We start from the raw sequence: 24,236 nt of genomic DNA on the forward strand, positions 1-24,236 counted from the left end.
AAAAAGTATTCTGGTTCTTTCTTTTTTTTTTAATTTTTTAATGTTTGTTTATTTTTGAGAGACAGAGTGTGAGCTGACACAGAGTGTGAGAGACAGAGTGTCAGCACAGAGCCCGACACGGGGCTTGAGATCGTGACCTGAGCCGAAGTTTGACGCTCCACTGACTGAGCCACCCAGGCGCCCCAAAAGTATTCTGGTTCTTAATAAAGCGCCCATACTGTGTTGTGACTGTTTCTCTGTGAGAATCGTCTTTTTGTGGATTTTTAGCAGGGTATCTGTGCCAGCTTTTTGTTACCACTCTTGAGGTAAAAACTGTAATTACATTGTCAAAATAATATTTAGAGTATTATTTTCAGAGAATAATTGCAGTGGTGTGACGAATATATTATGCTCATCAAATTTTATGTAAACACAAGCATGAGTTATTTTAATTGAGTTATTGGTGTTGTTTTTGGCCTTTATTTTCTAATCTGTAAAAATAATGTTGGGATTTTTGAGGGGCTTTGTAACATTTGCAATATTTACACAGATCAGTTGATAAGCTGTTTGGTCAAAGTAAACGGCCATTTGTAGTTGTCTGGGATTTCTTTTCTTGCCGCTAGGACATCTTTAAACCTTTTCCTTCCTGGAATCATGTTCTGATTCAGAGTGCTAATTTTTAGCTGCCTGATGAATTGTTAGGTCAGTTGGCTTCCAGACCAACTTATATTGTTGGCGTGTGTGTGTGTGTGTGTGTGTGTGTGTGTGTGTGTGAGCAATTTTACAAAGATTTGACTGTTAACATTCTAAAATACTCAGTGAAAATATAAAGGGCATTTTAAATTGTGATTTAAGATTAAAAATGAGGATCTAACTTTTCACTGTAACCATTTTCCATAACTCGTTACAGAGTAATTTTTAAAAACTCAGGAAAGTGGAAAGAAAAATAGTCATCGTGTACATGCAGGCTGCTTTAGACAAACACTTGACTTTTTTTAGTCCTTTTTCAGTATTTGTACGTATGGGAATGACTGTGTACCTGGAATTCTATACCTTGCATCTTTTGGATCGTAATGTTAACTCTGTTCAGTTTTGAAGTTCTTGGTTCATCGTTTCCTTTGTATTTTTTTTTTTTTTTTTTTTTTTGTGCTTCTCTCGGTGTCGGTGATCCCCGGCCACAGTTCTACCATCTTTGAGGCAGGAATCGTTGAGTTACTGTGTAAGTGAGGGGCGCAGGCACATTACACACCTTCTCTTCCTTCATCTTCGCGGCTACTCTGCCTTTGAGCTGTTGGAGGAACAGCGCGTCCCGTGCTCAGCCAGGGATCAGGTGATAGGACTCGAAGGGAAGGCCAGATCCCCTGAGAGTCTGAGGACAGAGGACGGGAGCCCTGGGCCCCGACCAGCAGGCCGGCCCCCTCCTCTGGCAAAGCAGAGGCCTAGAAAGCTTAAAGACTTCGGAAGTCCCCCCGCTCTTAAAATTGCCCTCTGGTTGCTGATGGGTGGGCGCGGGGATCCTTTCGGGGAGCAAAATCTTTCATTTCGGCTCCTTCTCCTGTGACTTGTTACCTTGATCAGCCTCGATTCCCACCCTGGGGAAGAGCCACCCACCTGCTGCTGCTTTTGCCCCGGGGCGGGCTGTGTGATGGGGTTCTGGTTTGCCCCGTGTAAAAGGCGTAGATGTCAATACCTGCCTCCCAGGTTGTCGCGGGGGTTAGAGGAGGTGCTCCCGGTGGATCCTCCGCAAGCGTCAGTTACCGCCTCCGTTCTCGCTGCCGCTGTCCCTCAGCCCTCGCTTCTTGGCGCTCAACCCGTGCTGGTGTTTACTTCCTCGGAAGCGTCTCGGTCTCTTTCCGCTCAGGATCTCGTCACATGCCATTCCGCCTGCATGGGCTGCGCTGGCCCCGACGTGAACCGCTTCCAAAACAGTGAGCAAACAGCAGGGCGCGGGCGTCTCCGCCTCGGCACGCATGCCACGCATAGCTGGGGTGCGGCCCTGGGAGGCCGAGGCCCGGCCAGCAGGGGCCTTTTAGGTATGGGGTGTGTCGCCAGGAGGGGGCTGGGACTGGCGTTTCGGGGGAGTATCTGGTTACCGCAAAGGACAGAAGTATTTCAAGTATTTCCCCGGCCAGCATTGCGGTGCCCATGTGAACGTACGGACACCAGCTTGCTCCCGTCAGCCGGCTGGCCTTGAAGGCGCGCAGCGCGGCCTTAGTCGTGGCCGGCCCCTCACTGGCCGCTGATTTATGTGCTCGCTCTGTGCCTCTTTTCTTCATCTGAAATGTGGACGGTGCCGTCCACCTTAACTATGAAGATACAGTAAGAACCCACCAAATCCCACCTGCACATCACGGGAGCGATTGCTGCGCGTTGGACGTCATTCTGGCTCCTCGGCCACCGTCACTCACCCTGGCGTCCGGGTCCTGTGTGGCGTTGCCAGGCCCGGGCGTCCGTGTGTCGGGCCCAGCTGAGCGGCAGGCGGGAGGAGGAGGCAGGGACTCGCTCCCCACTCGCGTCTCCCTCCCAGAGCCGTACCTGCGCCCACCTTCCATTGCTTTCCCTGTCGGCCTCGTTTTGTTTCCCCGGGGGGGCGGGGGGACCGTCATCAGCTGGCCAGGCCTTGTCCACGCCCCCTCCCTAAGGTGTCCCCTGTGCTCCGAGGCATCCACGGTCGCCGGGCGGCCCCTTTCCCCAGGGGCCTGGCTCCCAGCCCCGCGGAGCCCCTGCAGGTCCTGGGCTCTCAGAAGCTCCCCCTGGTGCCTCGGTTCCGAGGGTGGTAGCTGTTTCCTGTAGCCCCGGTGTCTGTGTTACCTCAGTGTTGCCTCTGTAGCATATCTGATTCCTGATAGCAAGTTTTCTTCGTTGAAACAAGTAGTTCGGTTCTGTTCGCCTGATGTCCTGCCTGAGCTGTGATCCTGCTCTAAGGCCTGTGCTTGGTGCCTCTTCTCTTGCTCCCACAGGGGCCCCCTGTCCCTTCCTCCCTCTCTTCCCCACTCCTCCCTCCTGCTCTCCCTTCTCTCCATCTGCTCTGCTGGAGAGGGCATGTCCAGGAGATGGAAACTTGAACGCCATAACTTGAACGGGGACAATTTAATGTAAAGAACTGCTGACTGTCACAAAGTCTTGAAATACAGGATTGGGGCACCTGAGTGACCCAGTCGGTTAAGCGTCCGACTTCGGCTCAGGTCACGATCTCACACGGTTCGTGGGTTCGAGCCCTGTGTTGGGCTCTGTGCTGACAGCTCAGGGCCTGGATCCTGCTTCGGATCCTGTGTCTCCCTGTCTCTCTGCCCCTCCCCCACTCATGCCCTGTTTCTGTCTCAAAAATAAATAAACACACACAAAAATTAAAAACAACAGAGGATCTGGCCGGTGGGGAAGTCGTGGGGAGGCGGTGTCGGCGGAACTTGCTGGAAATCCACCCTCTGGGGTGCAGGGGCAGGTCGTTCACAGGGAGGTATCCTGACTCGGAACTTGCTCGGAAGCATCCCGAGGAAGTTCTCGGCTGCTGGACACGCCCGGTTGGTCACAATTTGCCGGAGCAAATCACTGGAGAGACTTGACCGCAGCGGGCGGATGCCAGAGAAGCAGCGTGCTGCAGGAAGCCTGGCGATGCCGAACTTGCCAGCCGGTGAAGGAGACTTCCCGGAAGGGCCCGTCTGCCCTTTGGCAGGGCAGGCGGTGGAGGGTTTACGAAACCGGCGCCCACTCGGAAACCTAGTAAACCCGGCCCGCGCACGGCTCTCGGGGATGTCCGGGAGGTGCCGGGTTTAGAGAGCCCTTGGCTGTGCCGCGCCACCTTCTCATAGACGCTCGGGTATCATCTGGCTGATTTTTGCCAGTCCGGTGGGTGTGTCGTAGAATCTTGGCCTTTTCCATGGGGTTCAGCACTTCCTATATTTTGCCTTTTGGAGATCTTTATTAAGCGTTGTTTCAAATCCCCCCCTCCCATTTTTAAAATCAGATTTGTCTGTCTTTTTACCGACTTACAAAAGCTCAAATCCTGCGGTAGTTACGTGTTTCTGTTACGTGTTCATTCACGTCTTTTCCTGTTCGATGGATAGTTTTTGTTTTTTAACCCTAGGATGTTCACGCTTTTGAGAAAAAAGTGTTAGTTTTGATGTAGTCTAGGTGGTTAATGTTTTTCTTTATGGTATTATTTTGTGTGTTTTGTTTAAAATATCTTACTCTGCAGTGTTGTTTTCTAAAAGCTTTCTAGTTTTACTTTTTAACTCTTAGGTTAGTACTTGGAGTTGAATTTTCTGTGTCGTGTGGGGCAGGAGCCCAATTTCCATTTTTTATACTGGTACCTACCATTGCTTCCTGTTTTCTGAAAACAAATCTTCTTACCTCGTGATTTTCAACAGCGTCTCAGCTGTCGGCTGTTTATATCATGACATAAATTTTAGAATCATCTTGTCAGATTAGAGATGCCCACACAAACGTATAGATGTTCTCTGATGTGTAAAATGACCACACACACACACACACACACACACCCTGTGGGGAATTCAGACTCAGATTGCATTTGATCTCTAGAGAAAAATGGATTCCTCTCCTCTGTGAACGTGGTATAATTCTTTACTCGATCAAGTTTAGAATCTTTTTTCTTAGTGGCACTGGGCATCATTTTTAGTTACATTTTTGATGCTTTTTTCTTTTTAATGTTTATATATTTATTTTGAGAGAATGAGAGAGAGAGAGAGAGAGAGAGAGAGAGAGAGAGAGGGATGTGAGCGGGGGAGGGGCAGGGAGAGAGGGAGACATAGAATCCCAAACAGGCTCCATGCTGCCAGTGCAGAGCCTGACGTGGGGCTTGAACCCGTGAACCGTGAGATAGTGACCTGAGCCAGAATCAAGAGTCGGATGCTTGACTGACTAAGCCACCCAGGTGCCCCATTTTTGGTGCTTTTATGAATAGGCTCCATTCTTGATTTTTTTTTTTTTTTGCTTGTTCCCTATATGTATGGAAGTATCGTTGACTTTTTAAATATTGACTTTGCATCCAGAAGCTTTTGGGACTTACTAATTCAGACAACTTGTACGCCTAAAAGTGTTGTCCACATACATTAGAAATGACGTTTCAACCGTAGAGGAAAACAAAAAAACAGTTCAGTGTCGTCTCCTCCAGCGTTTGGCCTTTCTTCGTCTTGCTGGCCCGGATTGTCAGCGGAGTGTGGACTGGACGTGGTGATAGCAGGCACCTCTGTCTCCTTCCCTTTCAGAAGGAAGGCTCCTTCTCCATCTGTCTGTTAACCATAACGTGCGCCTTGCGTTCTGTGTCGGGGACCCATTTTTAGGTTAAAGAAGCCCTCCTCTGTTCCTCGGTGGCTATGAGTTGTTCAGTTTGGCTTGTTGTTTAAAATTATGAACGGGTGTCGAATTTCACCAACTACGTCCTCTGCAGTCTTCGGGATGATCGGATCGTTTTGTCCTTTGTAGGTTGATGTGGTCGCTTACAAAGTTTGACTCTGGAAGGGTAGAGCAGTTTGCGGTGCAGGTGTGAGTGCAGCTTCCTCTCTAGTACGAGATTCCTCCTGAAACACGGGTTTTGCATTTTTACCTTCTGTTCTCTTCCTTTTTCATAGCGTGCGTGTTCAACTTGGATATCGGTCCCAGTGAGGCTGGCCGCACCGGCTTGGTTTGGGGGTCTGCTGTCTCTCTTCCCGTTCTTTGGAAGGGTTGTGTAAATTGGAAGTCTTTCTCCCTTGAGTGTGAGCTGGCGGGAAAGCCGTCTGGACGTAGGATGTGTTTTTGTGGGAAAACGTGACTGCCGCTTCAGTTCCCTTCGTGGCCGTCGCGCTCTGCGGGCATTCCCTGGATATTTTACAGAGACAGTTTGTGTTAGCTGTGCTCTAGAGTTTTGTTCATTTAATTGAAGTTTGCAAACAGTGTGGCCTCATGTTATTTGTGATATCTTCTGACTTTCTCTTTTGGCAGCCTCGCCTTTGTCATTTCTGAACGTGTAACGTCAGCGTCCTTTGTGCCTTTCCTCCATTTTGACCCGTTTTTCCAAAGGTTGGTCTGTATGGTGCTTTCTGAAGAGTCACGTTTTCGATTTCCTGATACCCTCTTTTTATGACTGCTGTCAGTTTTAATAATTTCTTGCTCTTAATCTTTATTTTCTTCCTTCCCTGTTTTGGGATATTTTTATTCTTTTTGTAATTTCTCAAAGCAGGTATTCATTGATTTTTGTCATTCTTCCCCAAAATACGCATTTTAAAGCTTTAAAAAGGTTTTCCTTCCTGTACTGTGTTAGCTGCATCGCGAAGCTTTGGTTTGAGGTATTTTTGTTAACATTTGGTTTGAAATATTGTATTTCTGTAGTGATTTCTTTTCTGTCCCCACAGGTTATTTAGGGGTCTGTTTTCTTGTTCTAAACCTGGTGACTTTCCGATCATTTTGGGGACTAATTTCCCCCAAACACTCGCACGTAGGTGTAATTGCCACGTAGGAAGCGAGCACTGTCTGTATGGCAGTCTTTAAAAGTGCGCGGAGACTTGTCTTTTTCTCCGGCACGTGGTGAAGTGCTTGGCGGTATGTCCTTGGGAAGACCGTACACTCTGCGGCTGAAACCCGTTTTTCCTTTTCACGAATCAGCTTCACGTATAAGCAAGTGGGTGCTCGGATAAGCACGAGACAACCGTATTGGGTTGATACGGTCACAGGAATAAATCCGGAATTGCGATACTTTGCAATTGTGTGACTTGGTCAGATTCCTTATAACCGCCGTGGGTCTTGGTCTCCTGTGCTCTGTAACGAGGATAAAAGCACCTGTCTTGGCAGTAGGGTTCTCCATACGGTAGTACAGTAAGCATTGTGATAAGCGAGTGCGTGTATAGTAAGCGCTCAGGGTGTCTGTTTAGAGTCTCCGACTGCAGGAACAAACACATGTATTCATGGAACATTTGGAAACCTGACATTTTAAACCAGTATTTATCAAGTCTGTATTGTGCCAGTAAAGAGGGTGGCCAGGTGAACCTTTTCTGCGTTCTCTCCCGCACGATCAGCTGTGTTAGCAGGTTCCCGTGTCATCCTTATGACCGACAAAACAGGGACTGTCCACGTTACGGGGGGGAGCTTGGATCTCACAGAGGTCACGTGCCTTGCACACATTCACGCTACGTTGGGAGTTGCACACAGGTCTGTGTTTGTGGCCGGTACACAGTTGTGTTCTCCTGTTACTCTTTCCTTTAATAGACTATTTTTTAGAGCAGTTTTTGGTTCACAGCAAAATTGAGAAGGTTCAGAGATTTCTCGTGTGTCTTCTGCCCCTGCACCTGCACAGCCTCCCTCGCGTTCAGCGTGTGGCGCCATAGTGACAGCTGATCTGAGCAATAAGCTTGAATGCACGGCTCCTCACATTCGCAGGTGGACTTTTACACAACAGTGCTGTAAATGTATTGTCTCTTCCCCGTCGATTTCTTAGTATTTTGTTTTCTCTGGCTTTCTTTAGTGTAAGAATATAGTGTATGAAACAACGTACAAAATATGTGTTAATCAGCTGTTTATGTCATTGATAAATCTTCTGGTTAGCAGTAGGTTATTTATTCATAGTTAAGTTTTAGGGGAGTCAGAGGTCATCTGTGGATTTTCGACCATGTGGGGATCAGTTCCCTTACCCCCCGCCCCCCGCCCCATGTTCAAGGGTCATCTGTAATGCATTTGTTATGTTGTTATCACCCAAAGTCCGTAGTTTACATCATGGTTCATTCTTGGTGTTTTACATTTCATGGGTTTGGACAAAAGTATGTGCAGTGACGTGTATTCACCGTGATAGAATCATGCAGAATAGTTTCACTGCCTGAAAGTCCTCTGTGCTCTGCCTGTTCATTGTCCCTGCCCTGATCCTGGGCGACCACAGATCTTTTTACTGTGTCCATAGTTTCGCTTTTTCCAGAACGTCACAGTTGGGATCATACGGTGTGTGGCCTTTTCACTTGGTAATTGTATGGAAGTTTCCTCCATGTGTGTTCATGGTTTGATAGCTCGTGTCTTTTTAGTGCTGAGTAATGTTTCCTTGTGTGCACGGACTGCAGTTCATTTATCTGGTCATGTACGGAAGGACGTCGTGGTTGCTTTCATAATTTCATTTGGCAATTATGAGTGAAGCTGCCGTAAACATTAATGTGCAGGGTTTTGTGTGGACATAAGTTTTCGGTTACTTTGGGTAGAGACCAAGGGTTGCGATCGTTGGATTGTATGTTAAGCGTGGGCGTAGTTTTGTAAGAAGCCGCGGGACTGAACTGTCCTTCACAGTGGCCGTACCATTCTGCGTCCCTACCTGCCGTGCGTGAGCGTCCCTGTCGCTCACATCCGTGCCAGCACTGCGTGTGGTCAGTGTTGTGGATGTTGTCCAATATGCTCTAGTTCTATTGGGTGAAATGTTCTGAATGTGTCAACTAGGTTGTTACTAAATGCTGTTAAAATCTTTTACAGACACTAGTTTTTTGTCTGCTTGTTTTATAAGTCACCAGGAAAGTTGTGTTACTACTGCAGAGTTTAATTGTGGGTTTTTTTCTTTCTTCTGTAGTTTTGTCAATTTTTCTTTTAATTATATATATATGTGTGTATTTGTATCTATATATTTGAGGCCATGTTATGATTACAATTTATAATTGTTATCTTTTTGGTGAATTGTCATCCTGAAATCATTTTTTTTTTTTTGAAGTTTATTTCTTTTCTTTAGCAATCTCCACACCCAACATGGGGCTCACACTCACAGCCTTGAGACTAAGAGTTGTGTGCTCCACCGACTGAGCCAACCCGGCGCCCCTGAAATGATAATGCTTGTTTGCCTTAATGTTTGTCTCATTTTAAGGGGTCTATGACTTCCTGTTTAGCTGGTATTTGCCTAATACATCTTTTTGCTATTTTTTAACTTTTAATATTTCTATAGTATTATGTTCTAGATGTTTTGTTTTAAGTAGCATTAAGTTAGATTTTTAAAAATCCGGTCAAAGAGTAACTCTCTTAATTGGAGCATGTAGTCCAGTGATAGTTAATGTAAATTAGAGGTATATTGTGTTGACATTTACAGTTTTTTAAAGAAGTTAATTCAGTTTGTACGGAGCACGTTGTTTTGGTAAGGCATTTTAATATTAACATCATGCCCAAAGTTTCATCGCGGTGAGAGACTTATGTAGTTAAAAGAAGTTAACAGAAACTTCCCGTTTAATGACGTGGAATATCTATTAAGATATGTTTATTTGGTGTGTTAACAAGTTTTTAAATTGTATCTTTCTTATTTTTATAAATCGTCAGCATTTCGCTGTGGCCTGCAGTTTCTAGGCAACATCGCCTCACGGAATGAAGATTCGCAGTCTGTCGTGTGGGTGCACGCTTTCCCAGAACTCTTTCTGTGAGTATATCGATAAAAGTTTCTCTCCTTCTGGAAAGACTGGTTATATCATTCCATTTAGGTGAAGTTCAAAAACAGGGAAAACTAGCCCTTGGTCAGAGCGTTGAGGATGGCACTTGGTGGTGGTGGGCGGGGGCAGGATCGGCACCAGCCGGGAGGGGGCACGAGGGAGTCTCCTGGGGTTCTGGGAATGTTCCGTGTCTTGACCTGCGTGGTAGTTATGGAGTTGTATCCACATCTAATAATTTATTGGGCTGTACACTCAAGATTTATGCCCTTTATTGTATGTCGGCTTTTTTTTTTTTTTTTTAAAGAAAATAAGAGTTTTGATTAAAGTAAGAAATACTGGGGCGCCTGGGTGGCGCAGTCGGTTGAGCGTCCGACTTCAGCCAGGTCACGATCTCGCGGTCCGTGAGTTCGAGCCCCGCGTCAGGCTCTGGGCTGATGGCTCAGAGCCTGGAGCCTGTTTCTGATTCTGTGTCTCCCTCTCTCTCTGCCCCTCCCCCGTTCATGCTCTGTCTCTCTCTGTCCCCAAAAAAATAAACGTTGAAAAAAAAAAAATTAAAAAAAAAAAAAAAATAAATAAAGTAAGAAATACTGTTAAGTTCACTGTGATTTATAGGAAAACACATTCGTAAGAAAAAAAAGCCATAAAACGCTGGAGTATGGGCAGTGAATTGGTCATTATTTATCCATCGAGCACTTGTTATGTACCCGGCACAAGGCTGTCTGGGTAGATCTGGAGAGCGGTAAGATGGGCACAGCCAATCCGTTTGTCTAGGTTGGTTCACGGTGCTTTTCCTGGTGATTTGGTACTTTGTTTTGACCAACTTCTGTTAGTTCACACAAAGTTGAGCACCGGGATAGAAGGTGAGTGGGTAACGGAGGCAGGGTAGGCAGTAGGAAGCACTGTCTCAGAGTGGGAGGCCTGGCTTCTAGTCCAGGCCCCGTGGCCCACGAGGGGTGTCCGTGGTCGTGGCAGCAGTAAGGCGGCCGAGCAGTGGCTGTTTCTCTGCCCCGGTTGGGTATTCTGTGCGGGCGATTCCTGTCCTGTGAGCGGCCGTGCGGGGCGGGGTGAGGAACCGACGCTCACCGCTGGTCAAGGGCAGAGCTGCTCTCCGGGTCCAAAGGCGGTGCTCTGCTGCCTAAACGCCCTGCTGCCTTCCCCGGTCGTGTCGGTTTTCTGGGCTTCCGTGTAAAGTATGATGTCAGGATCACATAAACTCGAATGTGGTCCCTAGCTCACTTGAGTCGATAACTGGCTCTCAAATTCCTCCAAATAATGAGAGTTGAAGGCACCAAATCTTTATGATTCACGATAATTGAGCTTAGGTGGAAGGAAAGAATTGTGGAATTCAAGCTACAGAAATAGAAATTACTCATTCTTGAGAATTCCTTCCTTTAAAACATTTTGAACACCTAGTTAGTATCTGTGAGGTTCTGAGCTAGGTGAGTGGAATTTGGGTAATTTAGAGCTATTTATTATTCCCCAAAAGCCCGTGCTTTGGGGGAGATAAAGGAACAGGTGAGCACACTGCAGTGTAAGACGGACACAGTTCGAGCAAATCCGAGTGTCACAGAAACCCAGAAGAGAAGGCCCCTGAACAAGGCAGAGAAGCCGCGACAGGTTACGCGGTGGTGTTCCTTCCGGTGTCAAATCTGATCCTCACGGAAGCGCCGTGAGATAGGCCAGGGAGGTGATCGTAGTCCATTTTTATATCAGAAAACACACTGAAAGAGGTAATTTGCACTCTGCACGCGTTTGTGAGACAAATGTAACCAAATTTGGGTTCCGTCTTTGAGAGGTACTGGCTTTGTGCACTTGGGCAGCCACAGTCCACACAGTCGCTGTCTGTAACGTATGGATAACACCTCCTCCAGGAGACTATGATGAAGTGGAACTGGAAAAAAAAAATCCTGCCGTAGTGCGCAACCCGGGGCGTAATTGGCCACGGGTAACTCAGTGACCTTCCTAACTAAGATGGCGTAGCTGAGAGGTGATGAGGCAGGACTCCCCCTGACGCTCTTGGCTCCACTCTTGCCAGGGTACCATCTTTCCACCGTTCCCGTAAACCCTCTGACCCTCGTGATGCTGAAAGGAGTGCCCGTAGTTAACGGGGCCTCACGTTTTACCTTTTGGTTTCTTTTTTCTAACGAGAGTGAACATTTTCACGTTTTATAGATGTCATCATTTATCTTTTCCTTTAATCGGGTGGTGTTTGCTTTTTGCTTTCAAGTCCTAAAGTCCGCCGCATCTTTAATTTTGGCTACAGCGTGTCACGACTCATTTTAGATTGCTCTTTTTCCAGTAGATAAGGTACTTGTTTCAGAGTGTTGTCATTCTTTGTTAAATCCTCAGAAACGTCAAATGCACTGCATTTGTCAATTGGGTGATTGTTGTTTGTCAGAATCCATATTTTACCATATTGCTCAATGGGGCTAATGCCCTCATGTCTTTCTTTGGAAGGTCTTGCTTAAATCATCCAGACAAGAAAATTGTTGCCTACTCGTCAATGATTTTGTTCACCTCCCTGAACTCTGAGAGAATGAAAGAACTGGAAGAGAATCTGAACATCGCGATTGACGTCGTCGAAGCTCACCAGAGGCAGCCCGAGTCGGAATGGCCGTAAGTCCCTCGCTGGCAGTCTGATTGCTTAAGAACATCCGAGCGGATCCCTTTCCTTGCAGAGCAAACCAGAGTTTGAATTCCGGTAGCTGAACAGAAGTTGACGCTAAACGATACGGACAAAATGAGAAAGCGTCTGGGCAGCACCTGGAGGCTGGGGAAGGTGGGGTGACGGGCGAGTCGGGGGTCCTGGGAGGCGGTGAGGCCCAGGGCGCAGCCTGAGAACACGCAGCCCTCTGGGGGCGTCCGGGTCACACCACCGTGGCTGCGCCTGATGGTTCGTTACGGATCGGACGTCGATACGTGTCTCGTGCTTGTGTTCCACCGAGACATCCATTGTCATCCGAATTGTAGTGTCCGTCCATCCCCTGGCCCCGTACATAACGCCTCATCTCCCTCCAATCGCTCTTAAGATTTTTCTTTGACTTTTCAGGAGCCTAATTATGATGTCTTGATGTGGACTTCTTTGAGTATATCTTCTTTGGTTCCCTCGACTTCTCGAATCTGTAGGTTTACGTTGCCAGATTTGGAGAGTTTCCGGCCATTATTTGTTTGAACACTTTTTTGGCCCCGTGATCTCTCCACTCTCTTGTGGGGACTCCACATCAGGCCGCGGCTGAGGCTGACTGTGATCCTTTTAAGACTCAAGAAGCCACTGTCAGATTTAGACGGTTTGTTATTCTGTGGACAAGGAAAAGGAGAAGCCGAGAGTCCCATCGTCCCACGTGCCGAAAAGGGGCCGGATGACTGGGACGACCGTTGTCATCCCAACGGGATGCCACGTTGCTTGAAGCGGTTTTATATTCCGAGGGGCTAGGCAGACCGCTCCGTGTCTCGTCAGGAGGGCCCCTCACCTGACCGTCCCTGACAGCCTCCAAAGCATCAGGCCTGCCGTCCCTGAGTTGTGGGAGGATCACAGGGTGTTGGGCTTTTGTCCGCTTGGCCCCTGTGCACGTGTGGGAGGGAGGCGGCCAGAGCAGTCCCTGCTCCCTGATGACGCCTTAGTCTTCTGTTGTTGCCCCAGAGCGCCCTGAGGCTCTGATCAGGGTTTTTGTAGGTTTTGTTCTTGTTTCCTGCTTTCTGTTTTCTCTTTTAAGCCAGTACCTCACTTTCTCGATGACTGTAGTTTTGTGTAAGTTTTGAATCAGAAAACTCTAAGTCTTTCAACTTTGTTCATCTTACTCGAGATTTTTTGGGCCGTTCTGGGTCCCTTGTGTTATATATTAATTTTTGGATCAGCTTTTCAGCTTGTTCGGAAAAGCAGCTAGAGTTTTGGTAGAGATAGCATGGATCTGTAGATCAGCTTGAGGAATGTTGCCGTTTTAACTAGACTAAGTTTTTCAGTCCGTGTGTAGAAGTATCTTTCCATTTTATTTAGGCCTTATTTTCTTCAGTGAAGTTTTGTTTTTTTTTTTAATTTACATTTTTATTTGTTTTTGAGAGACAGAGACAGAGCAAGCAGGGGAGGGGCGGGGGGGGGCGGGGAGGGCAGGGACACAGAATCCGAAGCAGGCTCCAGGCTCTGAGCTGTCAGCACAGGGCCCCACGCGGGGCTCGAATCCATGAACTGTGAGATCGTGACCTGAGCCGAAGTTGGGTACTTAACCGACTGAGCCACCCAGGTGCCCCCTGTTTTTAATTTTTAAATATGTTGAGGTGTGTTTTATGGCCAAGCACCTGGTCTGTCATGCAGACTGTCCCACGTGCTGTGGGTTCGGGTTTGGTGGGGGCGCTGTCTAGACGCCTGTTGAACCTGTTTGTCTTTTTCTTTCTTTCCTTCTTTCTTTCTGTCTTTCGTTCTTTCTTTCTTTCTCTCTCTCTCTCTCTCTCCCTCTCTCTTTCTTTCTTTCTTTCCTTCCTTCCTTCCTTCCTTCCTTCCTTCCTTCCTTCCTTCTTTCTGTTTATTTTTGAGAGAGACAAACAACGTGAGCAGGGGAGGGGCAGAGAGAGAGAGAGAGGGAGACACAGAATTGGAAGTGGGCTCCAGGTTCCGAGCTGTCAGCACAGAGCCTGACGCGGGGCTCGAACTCACAGACCCCGAGATCATGACCTGAACTGATGTCGAATGCTTAACCGACTGAGCCACCCACGCGTCCCAGACCTTCTATTTCTTGATGGTCTTCTGTCCACCTGTTCCACGCATTCCTGGAAGGGGACCGTATTCTGTCTGTCCAGTCAGACCAGTTGGTTTTTGTGTCCCTTATTTTTGGGCTCTGTTGTTAGGCACATATCTGTCTGTAATTGTTATGTCTTGAGGAATTGGCCCTTCCTTTCATCATTGTAGAATTCATCAAAAATCCTGTTGCTTTTAGTCCTGTTCTTCCGTTTTCTGTAAGATCTATTTTTATGTGTGTTTTCACGTAGCGGCCAGTGAGTTCGGGGCACAGCTTGTGTCCAAGTGGGGGGAGCCCGGAGCTGCCAGTAGTGCCGCTTGCATTTTTTTTTTCATTTATTTTTAAAAGTTTTTTACTATTTTAATGTTTTTATTTAATTTTGAGAGAGTGCAAGCCGGGGAGGGGCAGAGAGAAAGGGCAGAGGGTCTGAAGTGGTCTCTGTGCGACAGCAGCGAGCCCAGTATGGGGCTTGACCTCATGAACAGCGAGATCATGACCTGAGCTGAAGTCAGACACTCAACCGACTGAGCCCCCCAGGCGCCCCTGTGCCACTTGCGTTTCAGAGGCACTTTCTCGATTTGGGTCTCTTTCAGTGTGAACTTTATTGTCCTCCTGAAATTATGCCTCATTTAAAAATTATTTTGTTTTCCCAGCATTCATTTGTATTTGAATTACCCATTTGCACACAGACACAAGTTGGTGTCTGAAAATATTAGGATACTGTGCTTGACTTAGATTACCTACCTCTGTATGGGTTGTTTTATAATTGAGCACGGTGGATGAATGCTTAGAGTCTGCTTACTTAGCACAGTTTTTAGTGGAAGTCTGTTTCGTGTGTTAAGTATCTTAGATCTGTGTTTTGGCCATCGGCAGTTTTCTGGCAGCAGGGGTCAAGGGCAGAAGGTGCAGTCTGCTTCGGAGGAGCTCAAGTGAGAGTTCTCACAGGTCACCAGATGGAAGCAGCCAGGAAGAAGGATGGAAAGTGGCGGTGGTAACTGATGTCTTCCGCTGGCGCAGTGCTGACACTTTGATTTGTGTTAGAGGAGCTGCGCATTCGCTGAACAAGAATGAGAAGAATGAGATCACAAAATACAGCCGTATTTTGTCAGCGATGCTGCAGGTCTGGTTCCAGACCACTGCAGTAAAGCGAGTATTGGAGTAAAAAGACTCAAGTGAAATTTTTGGTTTCCCAGTGCATATAAAAGCAGTGTTGGGGCGCCTGGGTGGCTCAGACAGTTAAGCGTCTGACTTCGGCTCAGGTCATGATCTTGCGGTTCATGGGTTCGAGCCCCGCGTCGGGCTCTGTGCTGACAGCTCAGGGCCTCGAGCCTGCTTTGGATTCGGTGTCTTCCTCTCTCTCTGCCCCTCCCCTGCTCACGCTCTGTCTCTCTCAAAAATAAATAAACATTAAAAAAAAAAAAAGTTGTGTTTACACCGTAGGGTAGTTTACAAAGTGTGCAATAGCATTAGCTTTTAAAAAAGCAGTGTATGTACTTTACTTAAAAAACACTTTATTCCTGAAAAATGCTAACCATCATCTGAGCTTTCAGTGAAGGATAATCACTGATCACAGATCATCGTAACAAATACAATAATAAACAAGTTTGAAATACTGCGAGAATTCCCGGAATGTGACCAGAGACACAAGCAAATGTTAGAGAAATGGCACCAACAGACTTGCTGGGCGCCAGCCACGGGCCTTCAGTTTGTGCAAAGTGCGTTCCTTGCAAAGCGCAGTGAGATGAGACGCAGTCTCTGAGCTGTCCCAGCATCCAGAGGCTTCCGACAACACTGTTACTTTTTACCGTTAAATATGAACCCGTCCATCTCTGACAATTAGGGAGCATCTGCCCTTCTCCGTCCCGCCTGCTAACACGATGGGATGGTTGGCAAAGAGTACAAGACACAACAGTGTTAGAATTCATGGGTTTGGTGTCTTTTCTTGGAAAGGGACAAATGCAAGGTTTCAGTAGCCGGGTCCTTTGTTTGGATACACCAGGGACGCTGGGAAGCGTGGGCGCCAAGGGCTCTGGCGTTACTCGGTTTGAGTTATTGGGATAATGTCCTTCTAAAAATATTTGCTCCTTTTGTTTGTAGGTGTGAAGGACTTTTTCCTGCTCTGAGATGACCCCGCATGAATCCAGGGGTTGGGTCTTGGTGTTTGGACTCCTCTAAATCCTACAGTAAAGGTGCCTTAGGAGATCCCGGCTGGTGTCTTTTGCAGAGGTTATAGCTTATTTGTGTTCTAGGGGGATTTTCTGCCTTAGTGAAGATGTTACTTACTTGTCAAAGAGAAGAAAGTTCCTTTCTGTACCAGCTTTGGAAGCTTTGTCCAGATTGCTGTAGGAAGCAGCTGTGGGTGGGATTTCCCTGTCCTCAGAAACGAATAGCGTTCTTTTTCCAGAACCTGGTTAAATCAGATTCTTTGCTTAACTAGTGCGGTATGAAAGCATTTTCTAGGTTTTCACAGTCCCTGAAATATTTTGTAAGTGTGGCTTTGATACCGTGTGCTTCGTGCTTATGTGGAAGTGGGGATAAGACAGGGATCTCGTTTGAAAAAATTTCCCTAAAACCTTAACTTTAGCAGTAACTCCGTTTGTCAATGGCATACTGCTCTTTGTCTTTTTTTTTTTTTTTTAAGTTTATTCATTTATTTTGAGAGAGAGAGAGAGCAAGCAGGGGAGGGGCAGAGAGAGAGGGAGAATCCCAAGGAGGCCCTGCGCTGTCAGTGTGGAGCCCGAGGAGGGGCTTGAACTCACAAACATGAGATCATGACCCGAGCCAAGATGGAGAGTTGGACACTAAACCAACTGAGCCACCCAGGTGCCCCTGTATGTCTGCTTCTTGATGCTTAGACATGGCTTTTAGCACTTTCTGTGTGGAGTAGGAACACTGTCCTGTAGACAGTAATTAATTTGTCTGTAATTGTTCACATACCTTATCAACACCATTTATAAATGAGGAAGATCGAGAGAAAGGAGATGGAAAGAAGGACCTTGATGCATCTGGGTTTTTAGCCAGTATGGAAAATGATGCAGATATGTGGTCAGTGCTTTGACGTCGACAGCTTGATTTGTGAATGTTAGCTTTTCTGTAATCACATTTCGGTGATGAATTTCAAGATTAAGCGGAGGCGTTTTGCCTCTTGGCCTGCATGAGTCCGTTTTGGCACCAGAAACAGAAAGTAATAGGCGAAGCCGGCCTGGGACCCTCATGCATGTGAGGGAGAGCGTTCCGCTCGTGTGTCTGTGCGTGCAGTTCAGGACTTAACAAAAGTATCGCATTTCTCGTTTCCTCTTTTTGTAAAATAAATCTCTTTCTCTGATGCCCTTTCTACTCCAACTCCTGCCTTTGCTAGAAGATGTTTCTGACCCTCCCCAAGACCATTTGTTCTCTTCCGTGACGTCTGGGGTGTTAGTGGAGCCTTACTTACAGTCTCTACATGTCCTTGTGGTGTTTCAGGTTTCGGATCAGAAGGACCCACCTCCCTCGCACAACACTGCCACAGAATTTCGCAAGTTACAGAGATGGTGGTTCTCCAGAAGAGTTTAATCACAGATGTCAAATCTGTAACGTAGGAAGCATTGACCACGGTTGGGTCTCTCGTTGTTGTAAAAGTCTTTGTCTTCGGTTCCCCCCGAGCCGACATTCGGTAAGAAAGTATATGCAGCGGATTCTAAGTTGAAAGTTGAGAATTCCGGGGCGCCTGGGTGGCGCAGTCGGTTGGGCGTCCGACTTCAGCCAGGTCACGATCTCGCGGTCCGTGAGTTCGAGCCCCGCGTCGGGCTCTGGGCTGATGGCTCAGAGCCTGGAGCCTGTTTCCGATTCTGTGTCTCCCTCTCTCTCTGCCCCTCCCCCGTTCATGCTCTGTCTCTCTCTGTCCCCAAAAAAAGAAAGTTGAGAATTCCACTTGTAACTTGATGCGACATGCTGGCATGGAGAATATATTATGTTTAGAAAAACAATCTCAGGAACTAACGCAGACACGCGTGATTGACAGCCATCGCAGTGACCGCTTTCAAGGTGCAAAGAAAAGATCGCCCTCCCGTCGGCATCTTCTCGTTGCTCTGTTGCGTATTTGCCACCAGTATTGGGCGCTGGATGTTACGCCATAACGTGGTAGCGGAGAATTCAGTTGTTTGTATGGATGTCCACACAGGATGCTTTTTTCCTGCCCTTTGCATAGTTGAAAGTGAGTGACAGTTATTCTCGCCCTCGAAATCGTTAAAGTACAGATGCCGCTGTCTTCAGTCACCAGTAGACGTTTCCTCTTTCTTGTGTGGAAAAAAAAATGGAGGGGGCGCGTGGCTGGCTCAGTCCGTGGAGCGTGAGACTCTTGATCTCAGGGTTGTGGGTTTGAGCCTCATGTTGGGTGCAGATGTTACTTAAAGGTAAAATCTCTCGCAAAAGAAAACGGAAAAGAAGAATGGAGGAATTTCACGCTTGGTCACTTTGAACTGAAGGTGTCACGAAGAACCAGACGCTAAGTTCACCTGAAACCTCTCTCCCAAAGGGCTGCTTGAGCAAGCGGCAAGCTCTCTAAAGGGGAGCGTTTTCAGAGAAGCCCCGGAAGTCAGAGACGGAGGTCTTGTCTTGACTTTCAGGTAACTGAGGGACCTTCCCCAGGACACTAAACCTCTGTGGGCCTCTCTTTCTTTAATTCTTAAACAACGGGGCTGATTTAGGTCAGACGCTTCCACACTTCTGAACTTCACATCCCCTGTGTTTAAAGGCGTATGGATTGGGGCGCCTGGGTGGCTCAGTTGCTGATGCGTCTGGCTTTTGATCCCAGATCAGGTCTTGATCTTGGGATCGAGAGTTAAAGCCTCACATTGGGCTGTCCACGCTGGGCATGCAGCCTACTTAAAAAAGTAAAAATAAAAACAACACAGGCGCTGGGGTGGTTGGTCTGCCTTGGGGACTGTTGGCTAACAACACCGTGTCCCTTGCTGTCGCTCTGAGGCCTCAGTGGCGGTACTCGTTCCAGCCTCTTATGTAGCATCATGGGAAGATGTCATTCTTGTCCTTTGCTCTGATGGCTTTGCCTTTTTAATTACATTTGGTTAAAGCGAACGAGCTGGTATTTAATTCTGGTGACTGTTAAAGCGTATGGTGTTGCATTTGACTGGTGACCCAGTGAGTGTGACCTTGACCTCATTGCCACCCAGTACTTGCCTGGGTAACTCAAAAATGCAAAGAAACTCTGAAAACTGAACGGTCCATCTGTGCGTCTCTAGGTGCTCATCAGCATCTCCTGGCTTGATGTACTGACCTGAGAGCCCGTAGTACCCCCCCCCCCCCCGCCCCCACCTCCAGTCTGGGGCCTGGCTTGCACTGGCAAATACTCTGAAGCAGCTTTGCTCTGACTGACTTCGGGTCTGCCGTGAGGACCCTGCTGGCAGGCCTGTCCACCGTGCCCAGGAGAAGGGACTTTGGGCTCTGCGCAAGGAATAATTTGCCCTCCGTGCAACGATCTGACCTGGTTTTCTCTCGGAGAACTTGTGAGTTAGAGACCCCTCCTGCCCTGTGCACGCTTGTAGGAAACTCAGGAAACTTAAAACACTCACTTCAAACAGGAACTGATTAATGAAGTCAGTGATCATTGATTGAGTCTTTAACGTGTGCCAGGCAGCGTTTGTGGCTCTGGAGGTTCAAAATTAAGAAGACATTATGTTTTAGGGAGAGAGACCGATAATGAACAAAAACCCCCAAATAAATATATAAGATGCCAGATAAATGCCTGAGAAAAGATACACACCCAGTTGTGTTTACAAAGCTGTCCTCTGAGTGGTGCTGAGTGGTGCTTGGCTCGGAGCAAACAGTGTAGCATTTGCTGTTTTATTCGTAGTAACTTATTTTTTATTAAAAATTTTTTTTTAATGTTTGTTTATTTTTGAGAGAGAGAGAGAGAGAGAGTGAGGGAGGGGCAGAGAGAGAGAGAAGGAGACACAGAATCCGAAGCAGGCTCCAGGCTCCAAGCTGTCAGCACAGAGCCCGACTTGGGGCTTGAACTCCCAAACCGTGAGATCATGACGTGAGCCGAAGTCAGATGCTTAGCTGACTGAGCCACCCTGGTGCCCCTTATTAGTAATCATTTAAATACGATTGGTGCGGGGCACAGACTGAAGAAAAACGAGGAGTATTTGACTTCAGCAGAGTCCTCCAGTGCAGTGATGGGGCTTGGAGGGGCCGGGTGCTGCTTTGGAATTGGGAGTTCAGGGAAGTCCCTCCTGAGGCAGTGACGCTGAGCTGAGAACAGGGTCACCGGCCTGCTTGATAGCCTGTGTGGTAAAGGTGGAGGCCAGCCAGGAGGGACATGTGGAGCAGTGAGTCCCCAGAGTGCGGAGACCCTCCCTCCCCACCCCCCCCACCCCCGCCCCAGCAGAGGCCTCTGTTGCGGGACAGGGCCCAGGGTGGTTTCAGAGTCCTGGGCGGGACACACAGCCCGAGGGGCGGCTGGAAGCCGGTTGCTTCGGGCCTCTTGAACCGGGAAGACGTCGTTGGCCTTCTCTCTGTGCCATGGGAGGGGATCGCAGAGTTCTGAGCAGAATTTGTACTGACCTGGTCTGCGATTTAAAAGCTCCCTCTGGCCTCTGGGCAGAGGCTGAGCTGGGGGTTGGGGGGGGGGTGGGTAGAGTGGGGGCAGCCGTGGCCTCCAGGTCCGGGCAGGGGGCGCGGGCGGCTTGGCTGAGGGTGGTGGCATGGGGGTGAGGAGAAGCGCGCAGGTTGAATGTGCTCTGCAGGGAGAGCCCGTGGGGCTTCATGCGGGTTGGGGGTGTGGGGTGAGGTTGGGAGCAGAAAGGCAGGGGCGCCGGCCAGGGTCTGGGCTTGTTGGCCGGCGGTGGGGAGATCGGGAGTTCTGTGCGGGCCGTGCGGGATTGGAGACGCCCACCGTGCACCTAAGCAGAGACGTCCTGTGGTGCGGCCAGCGTGGAAGTTCCAGAAGACGGAGCACAGGGTGCTGTGGAAGCCCGGGGCTGGGAGCTTGCCTGCGAGGGGGGCTTCCGGAGAGCGGGAGCTGAAACTCCAGGCCGAGGGCAACGCGGGTTGGGAGAGGGCACGGCGTTGGCACCGGGGGGAGAGGAGAGGCGCCCTGGCAGCGTGTCGTGGGCGACGTGCTTGGCGGGTGCAGTCGCGCTACAGGGGGCGGTGAGGACTGCGCGGTAGTGGTGCTTTGTAACCAAGATTTTAGGTGACCTGACCGCTGTGCCGCTGAGTCGCCCTGACAGGGAGGTGAAGTGACCTCGTCTTGGGTTTCTGTTTTTCTGTGTCCGTTTGGGGAGAGACATAGAGATTTGTTAGTCAAGTCGCTTTGGAGAAATGGCTGAGCTTTCCCTGCCCAGAAGTAGCTCCTGGTAAGACGGGACCGACTGGACTCGTCCACCACCACGGCCCTCTCCCTGGGACGCTGAGCCGCCCGGGCCACCAGGTGGCGTCGCACCACCGTAGGGCAGTAAGGAGAAACCAACTTGAGGTGAATTTCCCAGGATATACTTAAATGATCTTTTTAACTTGGGGGGAGATTCGTTCTCCCATTCCATTCATAGCTCCTCTGGCCCCGGCCCCTGAACAGGTGGGCCGCCCGTTCGTCCTCGACACACCGTTGAGTCTCCTGCTTTCTTAACCAGATGGTAGACTTGTGAGATCTTTCCCTAGAAGTATATAAAGAACTTTCTTTTGTCTTCCGTTGTGCGACTATACCGCGATTTATTTCATCGGCCCCTTACTGGTGAACATCTAGGCCCCCCGCGTTTCATAACTACAGAATGTGGCGGTGAGTAGCCTCGTTCGTACGTACGTCACGTTGCACGTTGGCGAGTACGACTGTCCGATAAATTCATAGGTGCAATTACTAGGCCAAAGGAAACGTGCTTTTTATATTTTAACAGATACTGCCAAGAGGTCCTTCATAGCTGTTGTACCAACGGACACTCCCCTTGGCCGTTGAGAGGACCCGGTTTGCCACCTCGGTGCTAACAGAGTGTGCTCTCAAAGTGTTGGGAGCGCTGATCTTGCCGAGGTTTGAAGTGGCATCGTTACAGAGTTTTATCGTCTGTTTTTCTTGTTACGAGGCTGAGCACCGTTTTAGATGTTGAAGAGCCTATTTTTCTTTTATGTTCGTTCTCATTTTCTTGACCTGTTTTTCCTTTAGGAGGTCGGTCTTACTGTAGCCGAAGAATATTTTCTGAATTAGGGCCGGTGGTCTTTTCTATGAAATAAAATGCAGATATTTGTCTCGCTTCCTTGTCTTTTGATTTTGTGTGTGGCATTTTTTATGTAAAAATTTTTGAGGGGCGCCCGGGTGGCTCAGTGGGTTAACCATCTGACTCTTGATCTTGGCTCAGGTCGTGATCTCGCGGTTGTGGGATCGAGCCCCGCGTTGGGCTCCCTGTTGAGTGTGGAGCCTGCTGGGGATCCCCTCTTCCTCTCTCTGCTCCTCTCTCCCACTCATGCCCCCTCCCTCAAAATAAACAAACATTAAAAAATTTTTTTTGATGTCTTGGTAGATGAAGTTGTCCGTCTTTTTATGTCCTATAGATTTTTGGTGATGGACGCAGAGGTCTTTGCCCTACTCAGGGTTTCGTCAGTGTTGTGTCATTTCACTTTCGAGGTTTAGCAGTTTGCTGTGGTTGCACTTCTCGGAGTAAAGGGGAAAGTGCGGATCCGCTTTCCTTTGTGCTCTAGGTGCTGTAGATGGTCGCGGCGGCCGAGCGCCACAGTGACTGTGACGCGTCTTTCCTCTGTCCCTGCGCATCGCCCTTGCCCTCACCGCCCCACGTCCCTGGCAACTTTTTCAGCCCCATTTCCACCTGTTCAGCACCCACTCCGCCGTGGGAGACTTAACCCCTTCCTCCACCAAGCGTGTCCCAGTCTGCTGTTGGGCTGTAAGGATTTTATAAACATACTGATCTGAAATCACATTTATCACATGCTTATTAGAATATTTTATTTGTTTAGGAAGAAATTCTCCAAAGTGCCTTTTATTTCCACAACCTACTTGACTTGGGTCTTTTGTCGGTTGTCTAAAAACTGTAGTGTCGTGTTTTCCCTGCATTTATGGTTGTCTGAGGTAGGAGGGTACATTGTGAGTCCTTTATGCTTGGAATTGGGAGTGATAGTTGGAGATGTTCACTCCTGCTTTTCAGCCATTCACTGGAGTGGACAGATGTCAGTGTGATGACACTCAGAACCACCTTCACCTGAGAGATGTTGTAGGATATCATCTCAGAACTTGGAAAATCTACTTTCTTTTCAACTGCACATGTCGTGTTCACCAATCTAGACCCTAGTCTGGGCTGTAAAGTCTCAGTAAATATATGAGAATGATTGAGAACAGACAGAGACAGAGTTTCTGACCGCAGTGCATTTACATTAGAAAACCATAATCAGGTGATATCTAGAAATATTCCAAGTTTTTGGCAATTAGCTCATCTAAATAATTGATTTGTCAAAGGAGAAATCACAGGGCAAGTTAGTCTTTTGAACTGAAGGATAATGAAAGTCTAAGGATTTGTGGGATAAAGCTAAAGCAGTGCTTGGAAGGCAATTTACAATTTTAAATGTTTCTACCAGAAAGGAAGAAAGGTCTGAAAGCAGTGGCCTTAGGTTGTGCTTTGTGAAGACAGAAGAGCACAGTAAAACCCGAGCAGGAAAACGCGAACCGTAAGAAATTGGGGCCCAAGTCAGTGACCCAGAAAACAGAAACACACTAGAAAAAATTAACCAAGGCAAGAGTGTTTCTTCAAGATCAATAAAATTGGTCAAAAAAAGAAAGGGCGCCATGCCCAGTGTCTCAAAGGAGGGCATGGTCGTCATGGAGTTAGCCGTCAGCGCAGAGCCTGACGTGGGGCTCGGACCCACCAACCGCGAGATCATGACCTGAGCCGAAGTCGGACGCTTAACCGACTGAGCCACCCTGGCGCCCCCTGAAACCCTCTTTAAACCCTCGTCGTGTTTTCCTGGCTGTGGTTCCCTGAGCGCACTGCCATGCTGTTTTTCCAAGTCCTTTTTGTCACCGGTAATTTAAATGCTCTGCTCTCCTCCAGCCTCCTGAACGTCCTGCCCTGGCCCTCTGGTTAGATAAACTCTGTTTTTACTCTGATCCGTGAAGTGTGTGTGTTGCCCCTAAGACATTTTTGTCTAATTCTCTGTGTGT

The 24,236-nt window shown here is 48.2% G+C and overlaps 1 protein-coding gene across 5 annotated transcripts in view; it reads left to right on the top strand.

The window, feature by feature from the left end:
* The window catches only part of ATXN10 (ataxin 10), a 166,687-nt gene that overhangs the window by 30,429 nt on the left and 112,022 nt on the right, over positions 1–24,236 (top strand). For 4 of the 5 annotated variants that reach the window (XM_045464531.1, XM_045464533.1, XM_045464532.1 and 1 more), the window contains exons 4-5: positions 9,244–9,340; positions 11,808–11,966. In XM_045464531.1, the coding sequence (XP_045320487.1) occupies positions 9,244–9,340; positions 11,808–11,966 (256 nt within the window). The remainder of the gene's footprint in view (positions 1–9,243; positions 9,341–11,807; positions 11,967–24,236) is intronic. The other variant, XM_045464534.1, reaches the window with a different exon arrangement.

This window comes from Leopardus geoffroyi, chromosome B4 (assembly GCF_018350155.1).
Source record: "Leopardus geoffroyi isolate Oge1 chromosome B4, O.geoffroyi_Oge1_pat1.0, whole genome shotgun sequence".
Classification (NCBI taxonomy): domain Eukaryota; kingdom Metazoa; phylum Chordata; class Mammalia; order Carnivora; family Felidae; genus Leopardus; species Leopardus geoffroyi.